At 49.8% G+C, this 17,835-nt stretch overlaps 1 protein-coding gene across 6 annotated transcripts in view; it reads left to right on the forward strand.

The window, feature by feature from the left end:
• Positions 1-17,835, forward strand: part of RPTOR (regulatory associated protein of MTOR complex 1) — a 414,631-nt gene that overhangs the window by 271,562 nt on the left and 125,234 nt on the right. For all 6 annotated transcript variants that reach the window (XM_004432844.2, XM_087441745.1, XM_087441746.1 and 3 more), the window contains one exon: positions 12,413-12,488. In XM_004432844.2, coding sequence (XP_004432901.1) covers positions 12,413-12,488 — 76 coding nt within the window. The remainder of the gene's footprint in view (positions 1-12,412; positions 12,489-17,835) is intronic.

Raw genomic sequence — 17,835 nt, forward strand, 5'->3', positions numbered from 1 at the left:
AAGAGAGATTCTCACCTGCCTTGTCCCAGGCTTCTGATATCCCATTACTGTCATTTCAACAGGTCTTTCAGAGGTTCAGAAGCACAAAACGGAATTTCTCTCCTCTGAGTGTCCAGCTTTCTGGCTCCCATCCAACCTATTTCCAAGAAACACATTTCCTTTCCTAATCCACAAAAGAGATTGTCTTTCCAGTTGGTTTTGCAGAGCTTGTCACCAGACCCTGTTGAGGTCCATTGTGGTGATCACAGAATGGACTAGAATAAAGTGGTCAGCAGCTCCGTGCCAGCAGCACAGGTGAAACCCCAGTACTGCCAGTGCCCCAGGACTACAGACCATCCTATGTTCGGTGGAAGTGAATTTTGTTAATACGAGCGTGACCTTAGACATCAAATGGTAATATCGCCATTCCCAGTGCTCCCAGGCTGAGTTGAAAGATGCCACCCTGCTGCTCTGTAATTGTCCCAAAACAGGAGTCCTTCCCAGCAGAAAAAGGAGGAGGAAAGAGAGAGATGCCTCCGCTCCTGGCCCTTCTTGCTCCAAACTCCTAAACCTGTTTTGCTGTGCTTTATGGCTTTTTCATAATAGTAGTATGGATTTTTCATAGTAGTTTGGTAGACATTTCAGAGGAAAGATTTAAAGTAAAGCAGGCTGCATAGAGATGAAGTGTAAATGCTACTTGATGGCTGGCTGTAAGGATGGGAAGGGGTGGACCGGCCACACAGACTCTGTCATCTCCAGTGACTGGGCTGTGGCGGGCCTGATGCGGGAGCTCTGGGCCTCAGGATGGTCAGCCTTGCAGGCTCGAGAGCCGAGGAGCTGGGAAGCACCCCTCCTGTGCACGGACGGGTGAGGGTGTGGGTTTTATGTCCACATGGCTGAAAGAACGTTATGTGCTTCGGATTTTTTTTTTTCTCTTTTTCTTTTTTGAACCCAAACCTGAAGCATATATCTTGTGTACCATTCTGGCAGTTCATGTGGCAGTGAAGAAACCATTTTGTTGGTCCTTCAGCCTTAGGACTGAAGGAGTAGTTAAGATGGCAGTAACTGACCCTGAACCTGGGCTTAGGAAAGAACAGTGAATTCTAGAGCCCAGGGAAATGTGCTGAAATGCAAAAGATTATGTACTGAAAGAAAAAACAAAAAGTAGCTTACTAATTAAATACACATTATAAGAAAATCTGTCGGCTTTTTTTCTGATGGACATATTACTCTATTCAGTAATAGGGAATCCCTCCAAGTATCACTCAGTGAAAAATAGAAATTTTGCAGTCTGAAAAAGAATTGGGGACTGTATTAGTTATCCCTTGCCGAATAACAATATTACTACAAATTTAGTGGCTTAAAACACACACAGTTATGATGTCACGGTGCCTGTGAGGCAGGGTCTGGGCTTGGCTCATCCGGGTCTTCTGCTGAGGGTCTCTGCTGACATCACAGACAGCCATCACCTTCGCTGAATTCTGTTGTTAGAAGTAAGGCACAGGTCCCGCCCACGCCCCAGGGGAGGGACCCACTCTGGAGGCAGGTGTCCTGGGAGCTACTGTTAGTCTCCACCATAAGCAGCATCTTGTCATAAAGTGTTCGTTAACTGTGCTGAAAGCAGACAGACGGAAAGTCAGCAGGGAAATAGTGCAGAAGGCTTGGTGGGGGTGAGGAGAAAGTGGAGCCTGAAAAGGTGATTTGCCGTGGTTTTTACTAAGGCAAAGGCATTATCTTTGGAAGCAGACAAGTCGTGGTAAGTGATCAATAGGTAGTAAATATAAAAATAATGCCAGCGACTTATTAAGTACCTACTGTGTCAGGCATGTTCTAAATGCTTTACATGTATTAAGTCATTTGCCCCTCACAATAATGCTGTGATGAAGGTATTATTATTATCAATAGCCCCATTTTACAGATGAGGAATTGAGGCACTGAGAGGTGAGTGAGTAGCCCACGTGGCAGGGCTGGGCCATCGCTGGGCAGTCTAGCCCCAGATTGCTCCATGCTGACTCATCAGTACGAGTGTGTGTATGTACATAAGCTTCTAGACTTGACTGAACATGTAGACACATCCAGGACAGGAGATCACCCACGCAGACATGATGTGTGGCAGGGGGCACACGTTAGATGGTCTGGCATCTCTTGTTACTAGTGGCGAATGTGCTGCAGGGTCACAGCGTCTCTGACATCTGTCAGGAAGCTTTCACGGCACCTGAGAATGCATCTAATCAGACGCTGTGAGCAAGGGGTGGCACTGCCCTGTCAGGTGAGGCAAGGTGACATGGGTTCTACAGGAGGGACACTGCTATTCCACCCGAATCCCTTCGGCAGTTCGTGTGCCTTGCACCTGTGTTTCAATGAGCCCCACTCCACCTGCGGGGATAGAGCCTTGCGTCTCTCCCTCCAGCTGGACATTGGAGTGGCAGAGCAGTAGCGGGCCCTCTTCTGCAATCTGATTCATCTTGGTGAGTCCTACCTACGGATGCCGTGTCTCAGAACCACCCAGCTCTAGACCTCTGCCCCTGGTTGTGGCCCTGCTGGCCTCAGGCTCCTTGATCCCTGGCCCCTGCCTTGACCAGCACACTCCCAGCTGGCAGTGCTGGACCCCGACATCTCCAGCTTCACTGCCTGCCCCTACCTGCCCTGTCCACTTTGCCCTGAGGCAGGCTGTGACCCGGCTCAGGAAGGTGATTAAGCAGGCAGGTTGCTAAGGAAGAACCAGGGAACATGACTGATGAGACATTCTGAAACACTTTGACAAATAAAGCCATTTGTCAGACTCTTAGCTATAAAAGGGAAAAATTGGGAATGACTCTGGTACCTAACAGAATAAGGATATAATTAAGATACATATACTTGAAAGAATGTAAGCAATCTTAAAATTAGGTTTATGAAGATTATTGATTATTATACAAAATAAATGTTAAATGGCAAAAACAACACCAAATTGTATCAGCAATAATAATTACATCTATGTTAAAATATATGTTGTGCACAGAAAAACAGGCTGAATAGAACTATAGCGAGATGTTATATGGTGCTAATGCCAGGATCATGGAATTGGGGTGAGAGGTCTCCATTTTCAGAGTGATAGATAGTACTTTCATAATTCAAAATCTGCATGTAGACTTTTTAAGCCTTTGAAACACTAAAAGCTATTTTTTAAAATTGAGTCATCATGGTGAAGGCGTTATTTGTCAAAAACACAAACATGGAGATAAACAGAAGAAATCATTGAATCCTTCTTTGCATGAAAATAATGTAACTAGTAGAGTTCCCTAAGGTTTAATACCTGGACTTGATCTCATTTTATATTTTTTAAGTGTTGTGGAAAGAGCTTATTAAAATGCCCAGTTGGAATCGTTCACGTACATTAGACTCAGTCCTGTATCTGATGCTGTACGGCAAGCAGAGTTGTTACCGAGACACCAAATTGCAGAGAGAATTTAACATGTGGTTGCTTGCACACCCACTATACAAAGGGCAGTGGGTAGGCTTAGTAAAGACCATAAAAAGCCACTCGAGAAAAGTATGAGGTAATGTCTGAACACTCATTGAATATCAAGTTATGGGGACCCAGCCTGGGTGAGACCAACATAGCCTCTGTCTTCATGGAGCTTGAATCTAGCTGAGAAATGCTCTTACAGAAACGCAGTGCAACCTCCCTACAAAGGGATGGCCTCTGATCAGCAAAGAGCCTGAGGGCTCCTTGGCCACTGTGCCTAAGCAGAGCCCGGGGCGCTCCTGGCACTGGAGCAGATGGCTTGCTGATGTTGCTGGTGTCCCAGGGCAGCTTCCCAGCTAGAGCTTTCGGGTCGAGGTCCTGAACTGCTGCCTAGTTAGCTCTCGCGGCCCCGGCCTGGGATCTCTGCAAAGCCTGTGGGCCTGCCTCACAGGGCTCCCTCCTCCCAAGTATCCCTGCAGATCTCAACCTCAGAATAAAACCATGTAGTTAGACATTGTGAAATAACAGCTGTGTTATTAAAGGGGCAACTTTTAGCACACAAATTTTCAGATAGGCAAATTGTAGGAACACGGTCTAATACGGCAGTTTGCACCAAGCCTAGCATATCAGTCAGCCATCCAGGTCCCCTTTTCTCATTCTCCATCACGCCTTCACTGCCCCTTCTAGCACAGAGCCCAAGTCAGTTCCCTGTACTATAAACATTCCTGGTCCTGGGCCAGACAGCTCATGTCCAGTGTGTGGGGGTCCTCTCCTGCATTCCCTCCTCCCGGTACTGTTCTGTCAGCACAGGGAGGCTGAGGTGGGCAAAGCGCTGGCAGTGTGCAGGTTCAGATGTGGGGATACACAGATACCAAAACTAAGGTCTCAGCCCCCCAAGGGGATCCCAGCCTGGAGAAGAGGGTCATTGCACAGTGTGTTCACTGGTAAGTTAGAGGGAGTGAAACTCAAAGGAAAGAGCATCCCGTGACTTAAAGAACTAGAATGGCTCCCCGGAGGATAGAATGCTGGGGCCACATCTTAAAGGGTGAGAAGGAGGGGTGGGTAGGGAGAGCGCTCTGGGCCTAAACAGCAGGAGCAGAGGCACGGAATCCCATAGAGGCCCCGGGGAGCAGGGGAGGGCTTGGTTGTGGCTGGAGCAGCGGCAAGGAGAACGGGATTGCAGACTCCACGGCCTCGTGTGCTGGGCCCAGGGTGAGCTCGGCCCTGGAGCAGGAGCCACTGGGTCCTAAGCAGGGATGCAGAGCAAGCAATGGCGAGGGAGGGGCTGGTGGCAGGGAACCATGTAGGAAATTGCTGGGGACTAAGTGACAGATGATGCACCTGGGGGCCTGGGCGGTGGCAGTGTGGTTTGATGTGAGGAGCCAGATTTCAGAGTATTTCCTCTGCTGAGATTGACAGGACTTGGTGGTGGATTATATCCAGGGTATGAAAGAGAGGCTGGGCACTGGGATCTCTGCAGTGGTTTTGCTGAGAAAGCTGAGCAGATGATGCTACCAATAACCAAAACTGAGAGCAGGCACATTGGTGAGTGGGAGGCGAGCTGGGCGGGAGGTGGAATGAGCTCGGCCGTAGGCCTGTCAGGTGTGAGGGTTCCATAGGACTCCAGGTAACATCCAGTGGACCATGGGAAGTCAGGCTGAAGACTCAGATTCAGGGGTATTGGCGTTTAGTTGAGAATGTAAATGCCTGTATTTTTTGAGTACCTACTTAGCGCCAGGCTCTTTACCAGATGTTTCGAGTACATCTCACTAATCCTCACCACACATCCTTGAAATAGCCCTTCTCTTCTTCATGTTGTGCCTGAGGAAACTGAGGCTCAGAAGGCAGATATGATTTGTCCAAAGCTGCACAGTCCCTCCTGGCTGAGAGAGAAGATTTGGCATCTCCAAAGCCGGTGTGCCTGTGATGCCTGGAGGTGGGACGAGATGCCACAGCCCAGGCTGAGCTGAAAGTGATGCCCAAGGGCGTGTGAGCAGCTACAGGGCAGGTTGGAGTAGATTATGGGCAATTGATCCGTGCCGGTCGTTCAGAGAAATGGAACTGGGCAACATGCTTCTGGCTTTTGCAGGTTCACCTCAAGTCTTTGCATAAACGGCGCCACATATCACCAGCAGATACAGACTCTGGGTTGCATAGACCAGCATTAGGACTGCGTGGGGCTTGGTGGTGTGTCCAGCAGCCACTTGTGGGAAGAGCCCCTACTGGCGGCGTAGAACACGAAAAGATGGCTTTTCAAGAAACACGCAGCAGGGTGCAGAGTGGCCTGACACCCAAAAGCGCGTGATGCATTCTCCATTTGGGCAGAATTGAGGGGTAATCAGCCTCGAAGGGCTTCAGACACAAGGAGTCTGTTTGTCCCTCATTCACTCCTGTAGCAGGCACGGCTAGGGGTCTGCACGTCCTGTGGGGGCTTCCATGAGGGGCACACGTGGTGGGGGAGGCTTTCAGACCTCAAAATGAAAGGAGGAGGTGTTGTCAGGAGGGCCATTGGTAGTGCGGTGTGGTGAGAGCAAGGCTGCATCATCTGGACTCAGCTTCAGCCGCGGCTCCACGTTTTGGCCCACAGTAAATTTTTAAGGAATAGCCAAAAATTCTTATTTTCTTTTATAATTTCCTTATTCTAAAATATTGATATCTAATATAGTATTTAAAAAACAAAAAACATTCTGAGGACCAAACCAAACCCTCGAAGGACCAGACACAGCCAGCAGGCTGCCCACTAGGAACTCTGCACGAGCCCGTGAATGCCCTGAGGACAGAAATGGGGCCTTCAGCTCCTTGGTGCCCTCAGGACCCCTGAAACGCGTGGTGACCGTGTGCAGTGGGGAGGGGGCTCCACGGCGACACCGGCCCCTGAAATGCGTGGTGACCGTGTGCACTGGGGAGAGGGCTCCACGGCGGTGCCGGCCTCTGAAACGCGTGGTGACCGTGTGCAGTGGGGAGGGGGCTCCACACCAGTGCCGGTCCCTGTAACACGTGGTGACCGTGTGCAGTGAGGAGGTGGCTCCACGGCGGTGCCGGCCCCTGAAATGCCTGGTGATCGTGGGCAGTGGGGAGGGGGCTCCACGGCAGTGCCAGCCCCTGAAACGCGTGGTGACCGTGTGCACTGGGGAGAGGGCTCTACGGTGATGCCGGCCCCTGAAACGCTTGGTGACCATGTGCAGTGGGGAGGGGGCTCCACGGTGATGCCGGCCCCTGAAATGCCTGGTGACTGTGTGCACTGGGGAGGGGGGCCCACGGCGATGCTGGCCCCTGAAACGCGTGGTGACCGTGTGCAGTGGGGAGGGGGCCCCACAGTGGCTCTGCCCTGTCTGAGTCTTGGTACAGTTGCCTGGGCTTTCCTTTCGTGAGCCTGGCTGGCTTCACCTGTCCGCTCTAAATGTCCTCTCCAATTTGGGATCTTTTTCTTAAAGGTCTGATATCATGGCTTCCTACATTTGTTGCTGGGAAATGCCAAATAAGTAAAACTAAGGAGTTCTTCTTACAGAAATCAGTGGTGATGAGATTTCAAAGGAGGAAAATCACGTGCATAGAACACATGTCCTCTCTGGAAGGGCCTTTTTCTAATTCAGCACCAGCATGAGTCTGTCGCCAAAGAGTAAACATTAGCCAGTCCCATGAAACGTCGAAAATTATACCATTACCTACCTTGTTCAGGAATCAAATGTAAAATCGGCTTTAGATTTCGAGAAGAAACCTGGTTGTGGGAACATAAGCCGGAAAGGGGAGGAAAGGCTGGACATGTCGCCAGGTTGGGCAGAAGCCTGGATGGCAGGTTCCTGAATGGAACTCCCTCTGGGCTCCAGCTTGTCTGTGGGAGCGGCACCACAGCCTGGCTAGAGGATGACCCCACCTAGGTGGGGCCCACGACCCGGCTCTCCAGAGCCTGTAGCCTCTGCCCCACTCCCCCCATTCTCCTTCTTGTCCTCTCGCTGCCGCCAAGAGCACATGGAAACATGGGGGTTCTGGTCAGTGTGAGTTCGTTAAGCACACAGAAAGTTCCAGGGGGCTAGTTTAGTTGTAAGTAGGCCCCCACCCAAATTACGAGTGATTGCAGTGTTTTAAATGCTGTTCCCAAACTCTGTATCACAAGTGACCTGAATCCATGTCTCCTCGTGCTGACTGGCTTCTGGTCCAGCTGCTGCTTCCGCCCGGGCCACCTTGCACAGGCCTTTCCTCTTGTTCACATTCACATCCCAAAACAGCTAGAAGACCTCACACCTCTCCTGAGGGGCAGTTTCGTAGTTGAGGTCAGATCGTAGATGGGAGCATTCTTGAGGAGTGCCCCTTCCCAGCACTTCAAACGTCATTTGAAGAAGGTCTTCCCTTCCCAGGGGAGTGTGCACGGTGACAAAGCCTTGATCCCATACGTGCTTTCCCTCCCACTAAAAAAATACCGAGCTTAAAGGAGGGAAGAGAGGCAAGCATGAAAATTCCACTTTCTTTCCCGGGTTTCAGAGAAGTGTTCATTTGTACTTGCATTGCCCAGAGACTGAGTATCAGCATAGCTTCAGCTCCAGAAGACTGGACGCCTCATGCCTTCTTGAATGTGAGCAGTTGTTGAGGATCCTGATGGACTTGACACAGCAGAGTGGACTGAAGAGCACTCTGTTTGGGTCCCTCGGAATCCCAGTTGCCCGCCGACCCTGGAGGCTGACTGACATTTAAGGCTCTGTTGACAGGTAGCTTACGCCAGAGGGACAGCGCACTTCCAGGAGTGTCATGGCACTCGAGCTAAAATTTCACAAGAAGCCTTTAATTCAGCCATGCCACCACGCTGTGGATCTGGGGAAGAGAAAACCAGTCAGTTGTTAATAACCTTTATTTATTTGTAACGTCATCCAGAATGGTTTTATGCGAAGTCAGAGATCAGAAATACTTGGTATAAATAGTGGGTCACACAGCCGTGAGGCATGCAGCCACAGCCCGTCAAGGGCCACTGACTTGGTTAGAATGAAAAGACTGTCAGATGGTTTCCCTCCTCCTCTGGAGGTAGGTAGAGGTAGTGGTTGAAATACAAATTAGTTGATAACCCAAAATCCAGTGCCTTTCCCATGTAGCTGAGTGGGAGCAGTTGGAGACTCAGGCTTCCCCTGTGTTGGAGGCCCACCACTCCCTTGGTGGCTCACCTTCAGGGGCACGGCGCATTTCCCCTCTCGCCCTGTGGCGGTGTCTATCGCTCCTCATCTAGGGATGCTGAAGATGTGGTCTCCATCCTGGGTAGCAGGTGCCCAGCTCAAACTCCTGTCCTTAAAGGAGGTGGGAGAGCAGCTGTGAGCAACAGGAGGCGGGCTCGCAGCAAAGACAGGGAGAAGGTGAGGCCTGGAAACCAGGAGGCTCGTGCTCACCTGTGCTTAGGTTTTGCCAACTGCCCCTGAGGTCTGAGGCGGCCAGGAAGCTCAGCGCCACTGTGGGCTCGTGCCGCTCAAGAGTTACCATGGAGAGCTCATTCCATGATGAAACACTTTCAAACGAGGCCATGGCTTTCTCCCCTCCTCATAAATAGAGCAAAGTTTCTACATCCCCTGGGAGCACACAGCCAAGGTAGTCAGAGCATTTGGAATAAATAATTTACCATCTAGTGATTATGTTCCTGGGGTGATGATGGCGAGGTTGAATTTTTAGCAGGGGGAAGAAGGGAACAAAGCTAACAAAAATTGAGGTTAAAACAAAGTAATAAACATTTACACTTTGCTTCAGGTGGGGGTGCTAATGATGAAACGCTCAGAGCCTAGCTCCTGTTTAATTTTTGATGCGAAGCCATCAGGGAGTCATTCTCCTTCACTTTCAATTTCAGCGGGTCCTGAAACCCTTGCGTTCTCCACGGTAATGACCTGTGCTTTCTGTTCCCATTGAGGGTGCTTCGCCCGCTGATGGATCGGTGCAGATGGAGGCCATGTGCTCTTGGAAGGCTTTCTCCCGGCCTCCTCCTTGGGCACCTGCCATCTTAGGCTTGTTTCCTGAAATCCCCGGCTCTTGCCTGGATGGCACGTTTTCTAGGCAGTGATTCATCTAGCAGCCCACAGCTCAGAGCCCCACTGCTCCCAGCTGCCGAGGGGTGGGTTGCCCCACGATTCAGATTAGCTGATCACGCTAATCGCAGCTCTTCTCTTCCCAGATCTGCTCTGAACACTCGGAACCTGCTTCTCCCTCTCACGGGGAGCGCTGCGGGCTGTGGGAAGTGCGAATGCAGACACCTCCCAAGTTGAGCACTTGCCTGGGTGCCAGAACGCGCAGAGAGGCAGCTCCAGCCCGCCACCATGGCCTCAGGATTCTACAGGACTCACTTTCCCACTTTCCCTTAGTGAGAATCCCAAATTAAGACTCCAAGTTCATTTTAATTTTACCCTAGAAAATGCAAGTAGTTTTAATCAACTGATAAAATGCTCAACAGAGAATACTGCTGTGTGCTGTTAAGAAGGTTGCCATATAATTTTAGAGTTTAATGGGAACTCTGAGGTCCTCTAATCTGACCCTTTCCTTTTGTAAAAGAATAAACACCCAAAGGCCCAGAGAGGGGGTGGGCCACTGGCCACGGTGCCCAGCTCTGAGCTTGCCCAGCGCTGCCCGCCGCTCTCCCCTGCCCTTTGTCCAGGGTGGACTGACCTTCACCGTGTGCTGGTGATCGTGTTTGACCATTTGGTTTTCAGTGGGTCTTAGAATCCTCACACGTTCTTTCTCCTCCGTCCTCCTGTGAACCTTGAACAAGTCCCTCGTCCTGTCTCACTAGAAGGCTGCGCCCTCCAGTCCCTGGCCCTGCACAGCTTCTCTCCGCTTCCTCCCAGTGACCCAAGCGATCCCCCTTCTCCGCGCTTCCTTTCACATCAGTCTCCACTGAGCCACCATGTACAAACAACACTACCATCTTGGGCTGCTGTCCTAGCACAGAAATGTGTGACTTGTTGATGCGATCTCCCAGTGGTTGTGCCTGGGTGGGGGCAGCCTTTAAGAGCTGTCAGGCCAAACGGTGACCGTGTGGGTCACACTTCTTAGGATCGTCACCCCCTGGCCCTGCTGCAGATTCCTTGGTTTTTGTCTCTCTCTTGGGGAAGGGCTGAAGGGGCACCGTGGACCACGATGGAGGGGTCTCTCCAGGGCGGCCTGCTTCTAATAACTTCGTCTAGAACACCCGACCAGGACCGCAGAAAATGGGGGGGACGTTTTTAACGAGTTATAATTCTTTTTGCTTCATGATTTTGAAGAGATGGGGCTGCGAGGGGCCATGTAAACCTGCTTCACAGAGGGCACAGCCCCAGAGGTGCCCGCCGGGCAGCAGCTGTAGCCAGACCACCCGGGACTCAGAGCGGGGCTTGGTGGCCACCAGCCCCACAACCCCCACTTCACTCCTCACCTCCTTCACTTTCTTCTTCTGACTCCTGAAGTTGAAACTTTTTTGATTAAATTCAAGGAATCTTTATAGAGCTTAATTGCAATAATTGACTTTGCTTCTGTCTTAAAGAGTAAATACCTCCCTCAACGCTGCTGAATAACCATTTTGCCTGCAGTCTGGGCACTTATTGAGCATATGGGAGCTATTTATTGCCCGTACTTTGAGGCACTTTTGATTATCTCCTGATTGCCTCTTAATTAGATTGGTGGGGGAAGGGCATGCTTGTGCAAAGGGAGCCAGTCTGTGAAAAAATGAAATGTATTTCATACATTTGAATAATGAAGAAGAGTTCTGTAGTCTTTTTGTTCATCTTAAATGTTTACTGTTTTTCTGGATTTTTAAGTTTTTCACTCTTGTTTTGATCCTTTATGAAGACATCATGGAAAGGTGCCCTCTTACAAACAAACCCGCACTCTCGTTAGTCTAAATAAACAACGTGGAATCCTTGAGTCTCTCAGGAAGTTGCCTGGAAGAAGAGAGTGCAACACCAGACACTAAATCCCTTGTATTGATCGTCACTTTGTTTCCACAAGGAGCACATTTCAGAAAGAAAGGGAGAGTCAGAGTGAAAGAATCGTTGTATCTGGGGGAATCTGCCCTTTGGTCTGTGGCGGCAGAGAGAGAAAGTGAGGTGATTATTTGTGTCCAGTTTAGAATTAACATCAAGTGTTACACGGCAGGAAACAGTAGCTCTCTGTGAGGGTCCCTCGCTCTGTGTCAGCAACCCTGCCAAGGCCTTCCTGTTATCTCAGGGTCTCACGAGGACCCCGTGAGGGACACACAGTCGTTAGCCCATTTCACAGATGGTGAAACTGACCCTAGGGAGATGAAGCCGTGAGCACAAGGCCTCAGAGCCAGGCTGTCGAGTCAGCAGTGCCCACTTTGTAAGGGTGCTGAGTCAGGTCCCGATGCCATAAGAAATCCGTGGAGAAGATAGCCAGGTCCACTCATCAAAGAGACTGTTGCCTTTCCACTTAAACAAGCAACGCCTGTGCTGTCCCCCAGTGGTTTGTGTTTGGCACAGGTCCAGACCACACAGGGAGGGGTGCTGGGGCCTAGTGGTGCTGGCGACGCTGGGGGTGGGGAAGCCAGTCCTGACTCTGGGTGGGATGAGGGTCCACAGGCGACCCCCTTTCTCCTGGCCCCATACTGGCCCATTTCTGATAAAGTGCCTTCGCCTGACCTCAGCGTTGCGTGGCGCATTTGTGTGTGACGCTGCCACTGTCCAGCCACCATGGTGCCACAACTGCTCCATCAGCATGGGGAGGTTGCCAGCTGGATGCCCTCAGGTCGGGGGCAGAAACTACATTGCAAAGTGGGATCAGTCCCTTTTTTTTCCCTAAGCTTTTTTCTCATTTTAATTTGAAGAGAAAAGATGTCACAAACGGTGGTTTTAGTGTGCTGCCAGATGCATGCTCCTACTTCTCCCTTGCCCTCTGCCAGTGGCGGGCCATGGCTCTACCCAGCCTCAGCCGCCCGTGGGCACCGTCTGCTGCTCTGTGCTGTCCAGGGCCCCTCATGGGTAAAGCCGGTCAGTAACGCTCTGTGGGTGTTCGTCTCTGTTCTCTCCTCAGGCAAGCCTGGGACCTTGCTGTCGACATTTGTCTCTCTCAGCTGCCGACAATCATTGAGGAAGGCACTGCATTTCGGGTGAGTCCCTCTGAGGGCATCCTGCACGGTCCACTGTGGTGGCTACTTCTCTGAGCACTTGGTCTGCAAAGCCCCCAGTCAGGGTGTGGCGCCCAGGACTCTGGGGTGTCAGAGATTTTGTTCACTTGCCTGGGAAAAGATGCAATTAGCCAGAAGTTTAAAAGATTGCGTCAGCCAGGGGTTAAAGTGAGATTTTGAAATGGTCAGCTCTTAAAAAATATCTTCTGGGGCCGGCCCCGTGTCGTAGCGGTTAAGTGGGAGCGCTCCGCTGCTGGCGGCCCGGGTTCGGATCCTGGGCGCGCACCGACGCACCGCTTGTCAGGCCATGCTGTGGCGGTGTCCCACATGAAGTGGAGGAAGATGGGCATGGAGGTTAGCTTAGGGCCGGTCTTCCTCAGCAAAAAGAGGAGGATTGGCACGGATGTTAGCTCAGGGCTGATCTTCCTCACACACACAAAAAAAATTTTCTCTTAAAATGTTGCTGTGGTAGATCTACTTTTCTTTGTGCGCACCCTGGTCCCAGCTTCATGTTCTAGCCTTTTAACTGTGAATGGATTACGGGTTACCCCAAGGCCTGTGACTCCGCCCTGCCGCCCAGTGCCGGTGCCTGGAAACCTTGAGAGTATAATGCTCAGCCCTTAGGGAATATCTGCTCCGCAGGCCGTGTTTTGCAGGCCAAGTTTCATAGGTGGTGGTCTGGGGGTGGTTGAGTGAATCTCGTTTTACTCACAGCGCCTGCAGGGAATCCACTCCACCCAGGGTCTTCACAGCAGCTCACCAAGAGCCCCTCTTTTTCTGCCATGCAGCTCCCTTCTTTTCATTCAAGATTCATTTACTGAGTGTTTGTTGTGTGTTAGACACCAAGTCTCAGGGGCACATGAATAAGACCAGGTCCCTCCTGCAAGAAACCCTTGAGAAAAGAGGAGAGTCACACCCATCCGAGTTAGAGACCAGTTAGAGACAGGTGAGGGGCGTGGGGAGCAGAGGCACCTGATGGCTTGCCTGAGGGCCCGCGAAGGCGTGCAGGTCTGGGTGGCGGGGGACGGACCATGTCCACGGGGGAGCAAGTGGGGCGGCTCCAGGCCGTCCAGTGTGGCTGAAGTAAGTCAGAGGCTGGGGCTTGAGGGTCACAGGCACCTGGCCTTTTCTACCCACACCTTCATCTCTGGCTCCACTCGAGAGGCTCCAGTGGGCAAGTTAACCCCCCGTGCTTCAGTTTCATCATTTTACAAGGGCAATTACAGTGGTATCCTATTCATGGGGCACGCAAGGACTGAAGAGTTAAGATAGTTCAAGTGCCCAGGACAGAGCCTGGCACGTGGCCTGTGCTGGACGAGTGTTCCTGACCCTTAATGTACACAGGGATCACCAGTGCCAGCATATCATGCCCCTTGAGCCAAAGTCAGAGGCACCCACGTCCCAGAAAGGTTAAGCAAAGGTGTTTAGCTTTTAGTGTACACCACAACCATCGGGGAAGCTTTTAACCTACTGAATCAGGGGGTGTGGGCGTGTGTGCGTGTGCGCGTGTGCGCAGCGGGGTTTGCATGTACATGCGTGTACGTGTATGTGCCTATATGTGGGGAGGTGTTGTGTATCTGTGGGGAGTGTGCATGCACAGGTGTGTGTACATGTGTGCGTGCATGTGGGGTGTATTGTGCGTGTACATGTCTATATATGTGGGGGGGTGCACCTGTATGTGCATATATGTGTGTGTGTACATACCTGTGTGTTGGGGGGGAGTGGTGTGTGTGTTAACTCCTCAGATGATTTTGATGACCCCTGGGGCTGGGCTAAGAGGCCTTCCCTCTTTATTGCTTGAATTTTTTCATATTTTACTATGAAAATTTTCAAGCCTACAGCAAAGTTGCAAGAATTTTACAGTGAGCACTCATTTCCCTACCACTTAGTTCTACCATTAACATTTACCATACTTGCTCTAGCATCTCTGTCCCCATCTCCAGCCCCCTGCCATCTCCCCTCTATCACCCCACCATCTCCCCTTCATCCCCTCCTCCATCCCCACATCCCCCCATCCTCCCCTCCATCCGCCGTTTTTTTTTTTAAACGCCCTTACCGGTCAGTCTTGACCCCCTTGCGTTTTAAACCCTTAAGTGGGAGCTGGCAGGGTTTTCACTTGGCTCTCACCAGTGTGTTTGGCACTGCCCCTTGGGTCCTTCCCCACTAAACCCTAGACTCTAGGAAAGGGCAGGTCTCGTGCACAGTCACAGACCTCTGTGGGGACAGTCTTGGCCACCGTCTCTCATGCACTCCACCTTTACTCCACCAGGCAGCCCTTCTGCGTGCCTAAGCTCTCAGACGGGGGACAGGGCCTGCCGCTGCAAACACGTGTTTGGAAAACCTCATGGGACTTGGGCTTTTTGTACTCTGTGCGTGGTTTTACTGTGTACTGTTAAGGGATCAGAATTATATACTCTTACATAAAGCAATACAGTTTCTGTATTATTATCCTGCTGCTCCAGTGCCAGCTGTCTTTCCAAGGATCTTGATACTTCATTTCTAATCTACTAGAATCAATATTCTGCATTTGGGAATAATTTCACCAAATTGTCATGGGAAAGGGGTAACTAATGTAGACCACACGCTAGCTTTTTTATTTTGTTTTCACTTTTTCAGAAGCATAATATACATGCAGAAAAGTGCATGTATCATAAATGTACAGCTTGATGAATTTTTGCAAGTTGTAACCAGCGCACAAACCAAGCAGCACAACATCAGCAGTCCTCAGAAGCCCCCTTCCTGCTGCCTTCTGGCCACTGCCTTCCCCATGGGTAACCCCCTGTGACCTGTTCGTACTTAATAAATGGAATCCTACAGGGTGGAGCCTTTGTGTCCGACTGCTTTCACTCAACATTAAGTTTGCTCCATGTAGTTGCAGCTCACTCTTATTGCAGTGTGGAATACTCCAAAGGTCATCTGTCTGTCCTGTGGCCAGTGGGCATCTTGAGTTTCCAGGTGTGGCCCTCACCAGCGGTGCTGGCTGGTGCTGGGCCGAGTCACTGGAGCCTGAGGCAAAAGGAGAGATCAGTGATACTGAGCCTGTCTTCATTTGACATTTTCATATTTTGTTCATTATGGATTTTTGCATTAATTATTATTTTTTAAATACTGCATTAAAGTATTTTTTATCTCGATTACTGAGTTTTTTGGTGCCCCCTTAAATTTTGTGCCAGAAGCGAATGCCTCGCTTGCTGTGCCCTGGGTGCTGCTAATTCCTTATGTGGCTTTGGTGCATTGGTGTCAGGTGTCTACACTAGGAGTGAAACTGCTGGTCACCAGGTACGCATATGTTCAGTTTTTGTAGGTACTATACTGCCGGTTGTCCAAAGTGCTTGAATCAGTTTACATTCCTGCCTGCAACGTATGAGAGTTTTGGTTACGCTATATCCTCATCAGTACTTGATATTTTCCATCTTTTATTTTCCTTTTGGCTGTTCTGGTTCAGTATGAAAAGAATTTCTTTGAGATTGTATCTTGTATTTCCTTGATGGTTAATAGTAATTGAGCACTCTCTCGTTTTTTGTTTTTTGTGGGATTTTTTTTGGTGAGGAAGATTGGCCCTGAGCTAACATCTGTTGCCAATCCTCCTCTTTTTGCTTGAGGCAGATTGCCAATCCTCCTCCATTTTGTATATGGGACGCCACCACAGCATGACTTGACAAGTGGTGTAGGTCCACACCTGGAATCCGAACCCGTGAACCCAGGCCACTGAAGTAGAGCACGCCAAACTTAACCACTACACCACTGGGCCAGCCGCTGTTTCGTATTTTTATTGGCCATGTGAATATCCTCTTTTGTAAGTTGCCTGTTCAAGTCTTTTAACCATTTTTCTTTTGTGTTATCTGTTTCTTACTGATTTGCAGTGGTTCTGTATATACTGTACTCTGAATACAAATCCTTTGTCACACATGGTGAATATCTTTTTTCACTCTGTAGACTTCATTTTCACTTTTTTAATGTTTTTTCTTGCTGGACAGAAGTTTTTTGTTTTAGCATAATCCAGTTTACCCATTTTTTTCTTTTATGGTTAGGGCTTTTGGTATCCTGCTTAAGAAATCTTTACTTACTCTGGACGAACATCTCTGAGATGATGATGTTCTCACCTGCTGTCCACCTGGAATTTACTGTATATGGTATGAGGTCGGGGTCAAGATACATTTTGTTCGTGCATGGATGTCCAGCTTACCCAGTGTTGTTTACATCAAATCAGGTGGCCGTGTGTGGGGCCGTTTCCAGGTTCTCTGTTCTGCTCAGGTGCTCACCTTGTCCTTGCACCAATACCAAACAGGCTTGACTGTGAAGGCAGTTTTGATCGAGATTATGATAGATACCTAGATTGACTTGGGAGACATTGACATCTGTACAATATTGAGTCTTCTAATCCATCAACATGGCTGTAAATGGTATTTTTTTAAATTTCATTTTCTTTTTCCTCATTCTTTGCATATATATTGTTTACAAGTCACTTTGTATAGCAACTTTACTAAATTCACTTCTTTGTTCTAATAATTTTCCCATATAATACTGGCCTTATCTTTGTGTATCTTTTCAGATACACAAAAAGAAAGCCTAGGATGTATGTTAGTCTTCCAAAGTCAGCAGTTGGAAGTGATAGATTTTAATTAACAACGAAATAGAGCCCTATCAGAATTGATGTTTGCTGATGTAGGGAGAGTGGGGAGGAGGAGGATTCGCACGCAGTGGGAAGTTTGGGTAACTGACTTTCTCAGGGGTGTTTACAGAGAGCCCTTCTGTAGGCCCAGTGGTCTGACAGATGGTTGGAATTTGAATGCTCTTAGCCACTTGGCAGTATTCTTTTGTCCCCTGTTTTAAGCAGTGAAATCATTGTAAGTAGCGAGTATATCAGGACAGACACAGCCAGTGTCAGTGTGTTTGGACCAGGGATGGCACATGAGAAGAGTGAGAAGTGTATAGACATTGACTAGCTTCTCTCTCTTACAGCAGCAGCATAAATCTGGGTAGGTTAGCCCCAGTGGTCAAGCGTGGCTCTGCACCCAGAGCTGGCCTTCCCGCTTTCTGTGCATTGCACTCGGCGCCTGTTCTCAGACCCCTAGACCATCTGACACGTGGGCTGACAACAGAGCAGACCACCTGGCGTCAGAATTGTCCTGGGAGGCCCTGGATGCGTGGCCACATCACTCACAGCCTCCACCCACAACTCTCCTCTGGAACATTCATCCTGGGTTCCATTTTCTTCTCCCAAGAATCTGAACGGTAGCTCTGACACACTGTGGAGGGAATCTTGGAGATCTGGCCTAAAACATCAGCTCCGTGAGTCATCATTAGATGCAGAGGGGGCAGCTCCTGA

This window comes from Ceratotherium simum, chromosome 16 (genome assembly GCF_057802395.1).
Source record: "Ceratotherium simum simum isolate JZ-2026a chromosome 16, ASM5780239v1, whole genome shotgun sequence".
Classification (NCBI taxonomy): domain Eukaryota; kingdom Metazoa; phylum Chordata; class Mammalia; order Perissodactyla; family Rhinocerotidae; genus Ceratotherium; species Ceratotherium simum.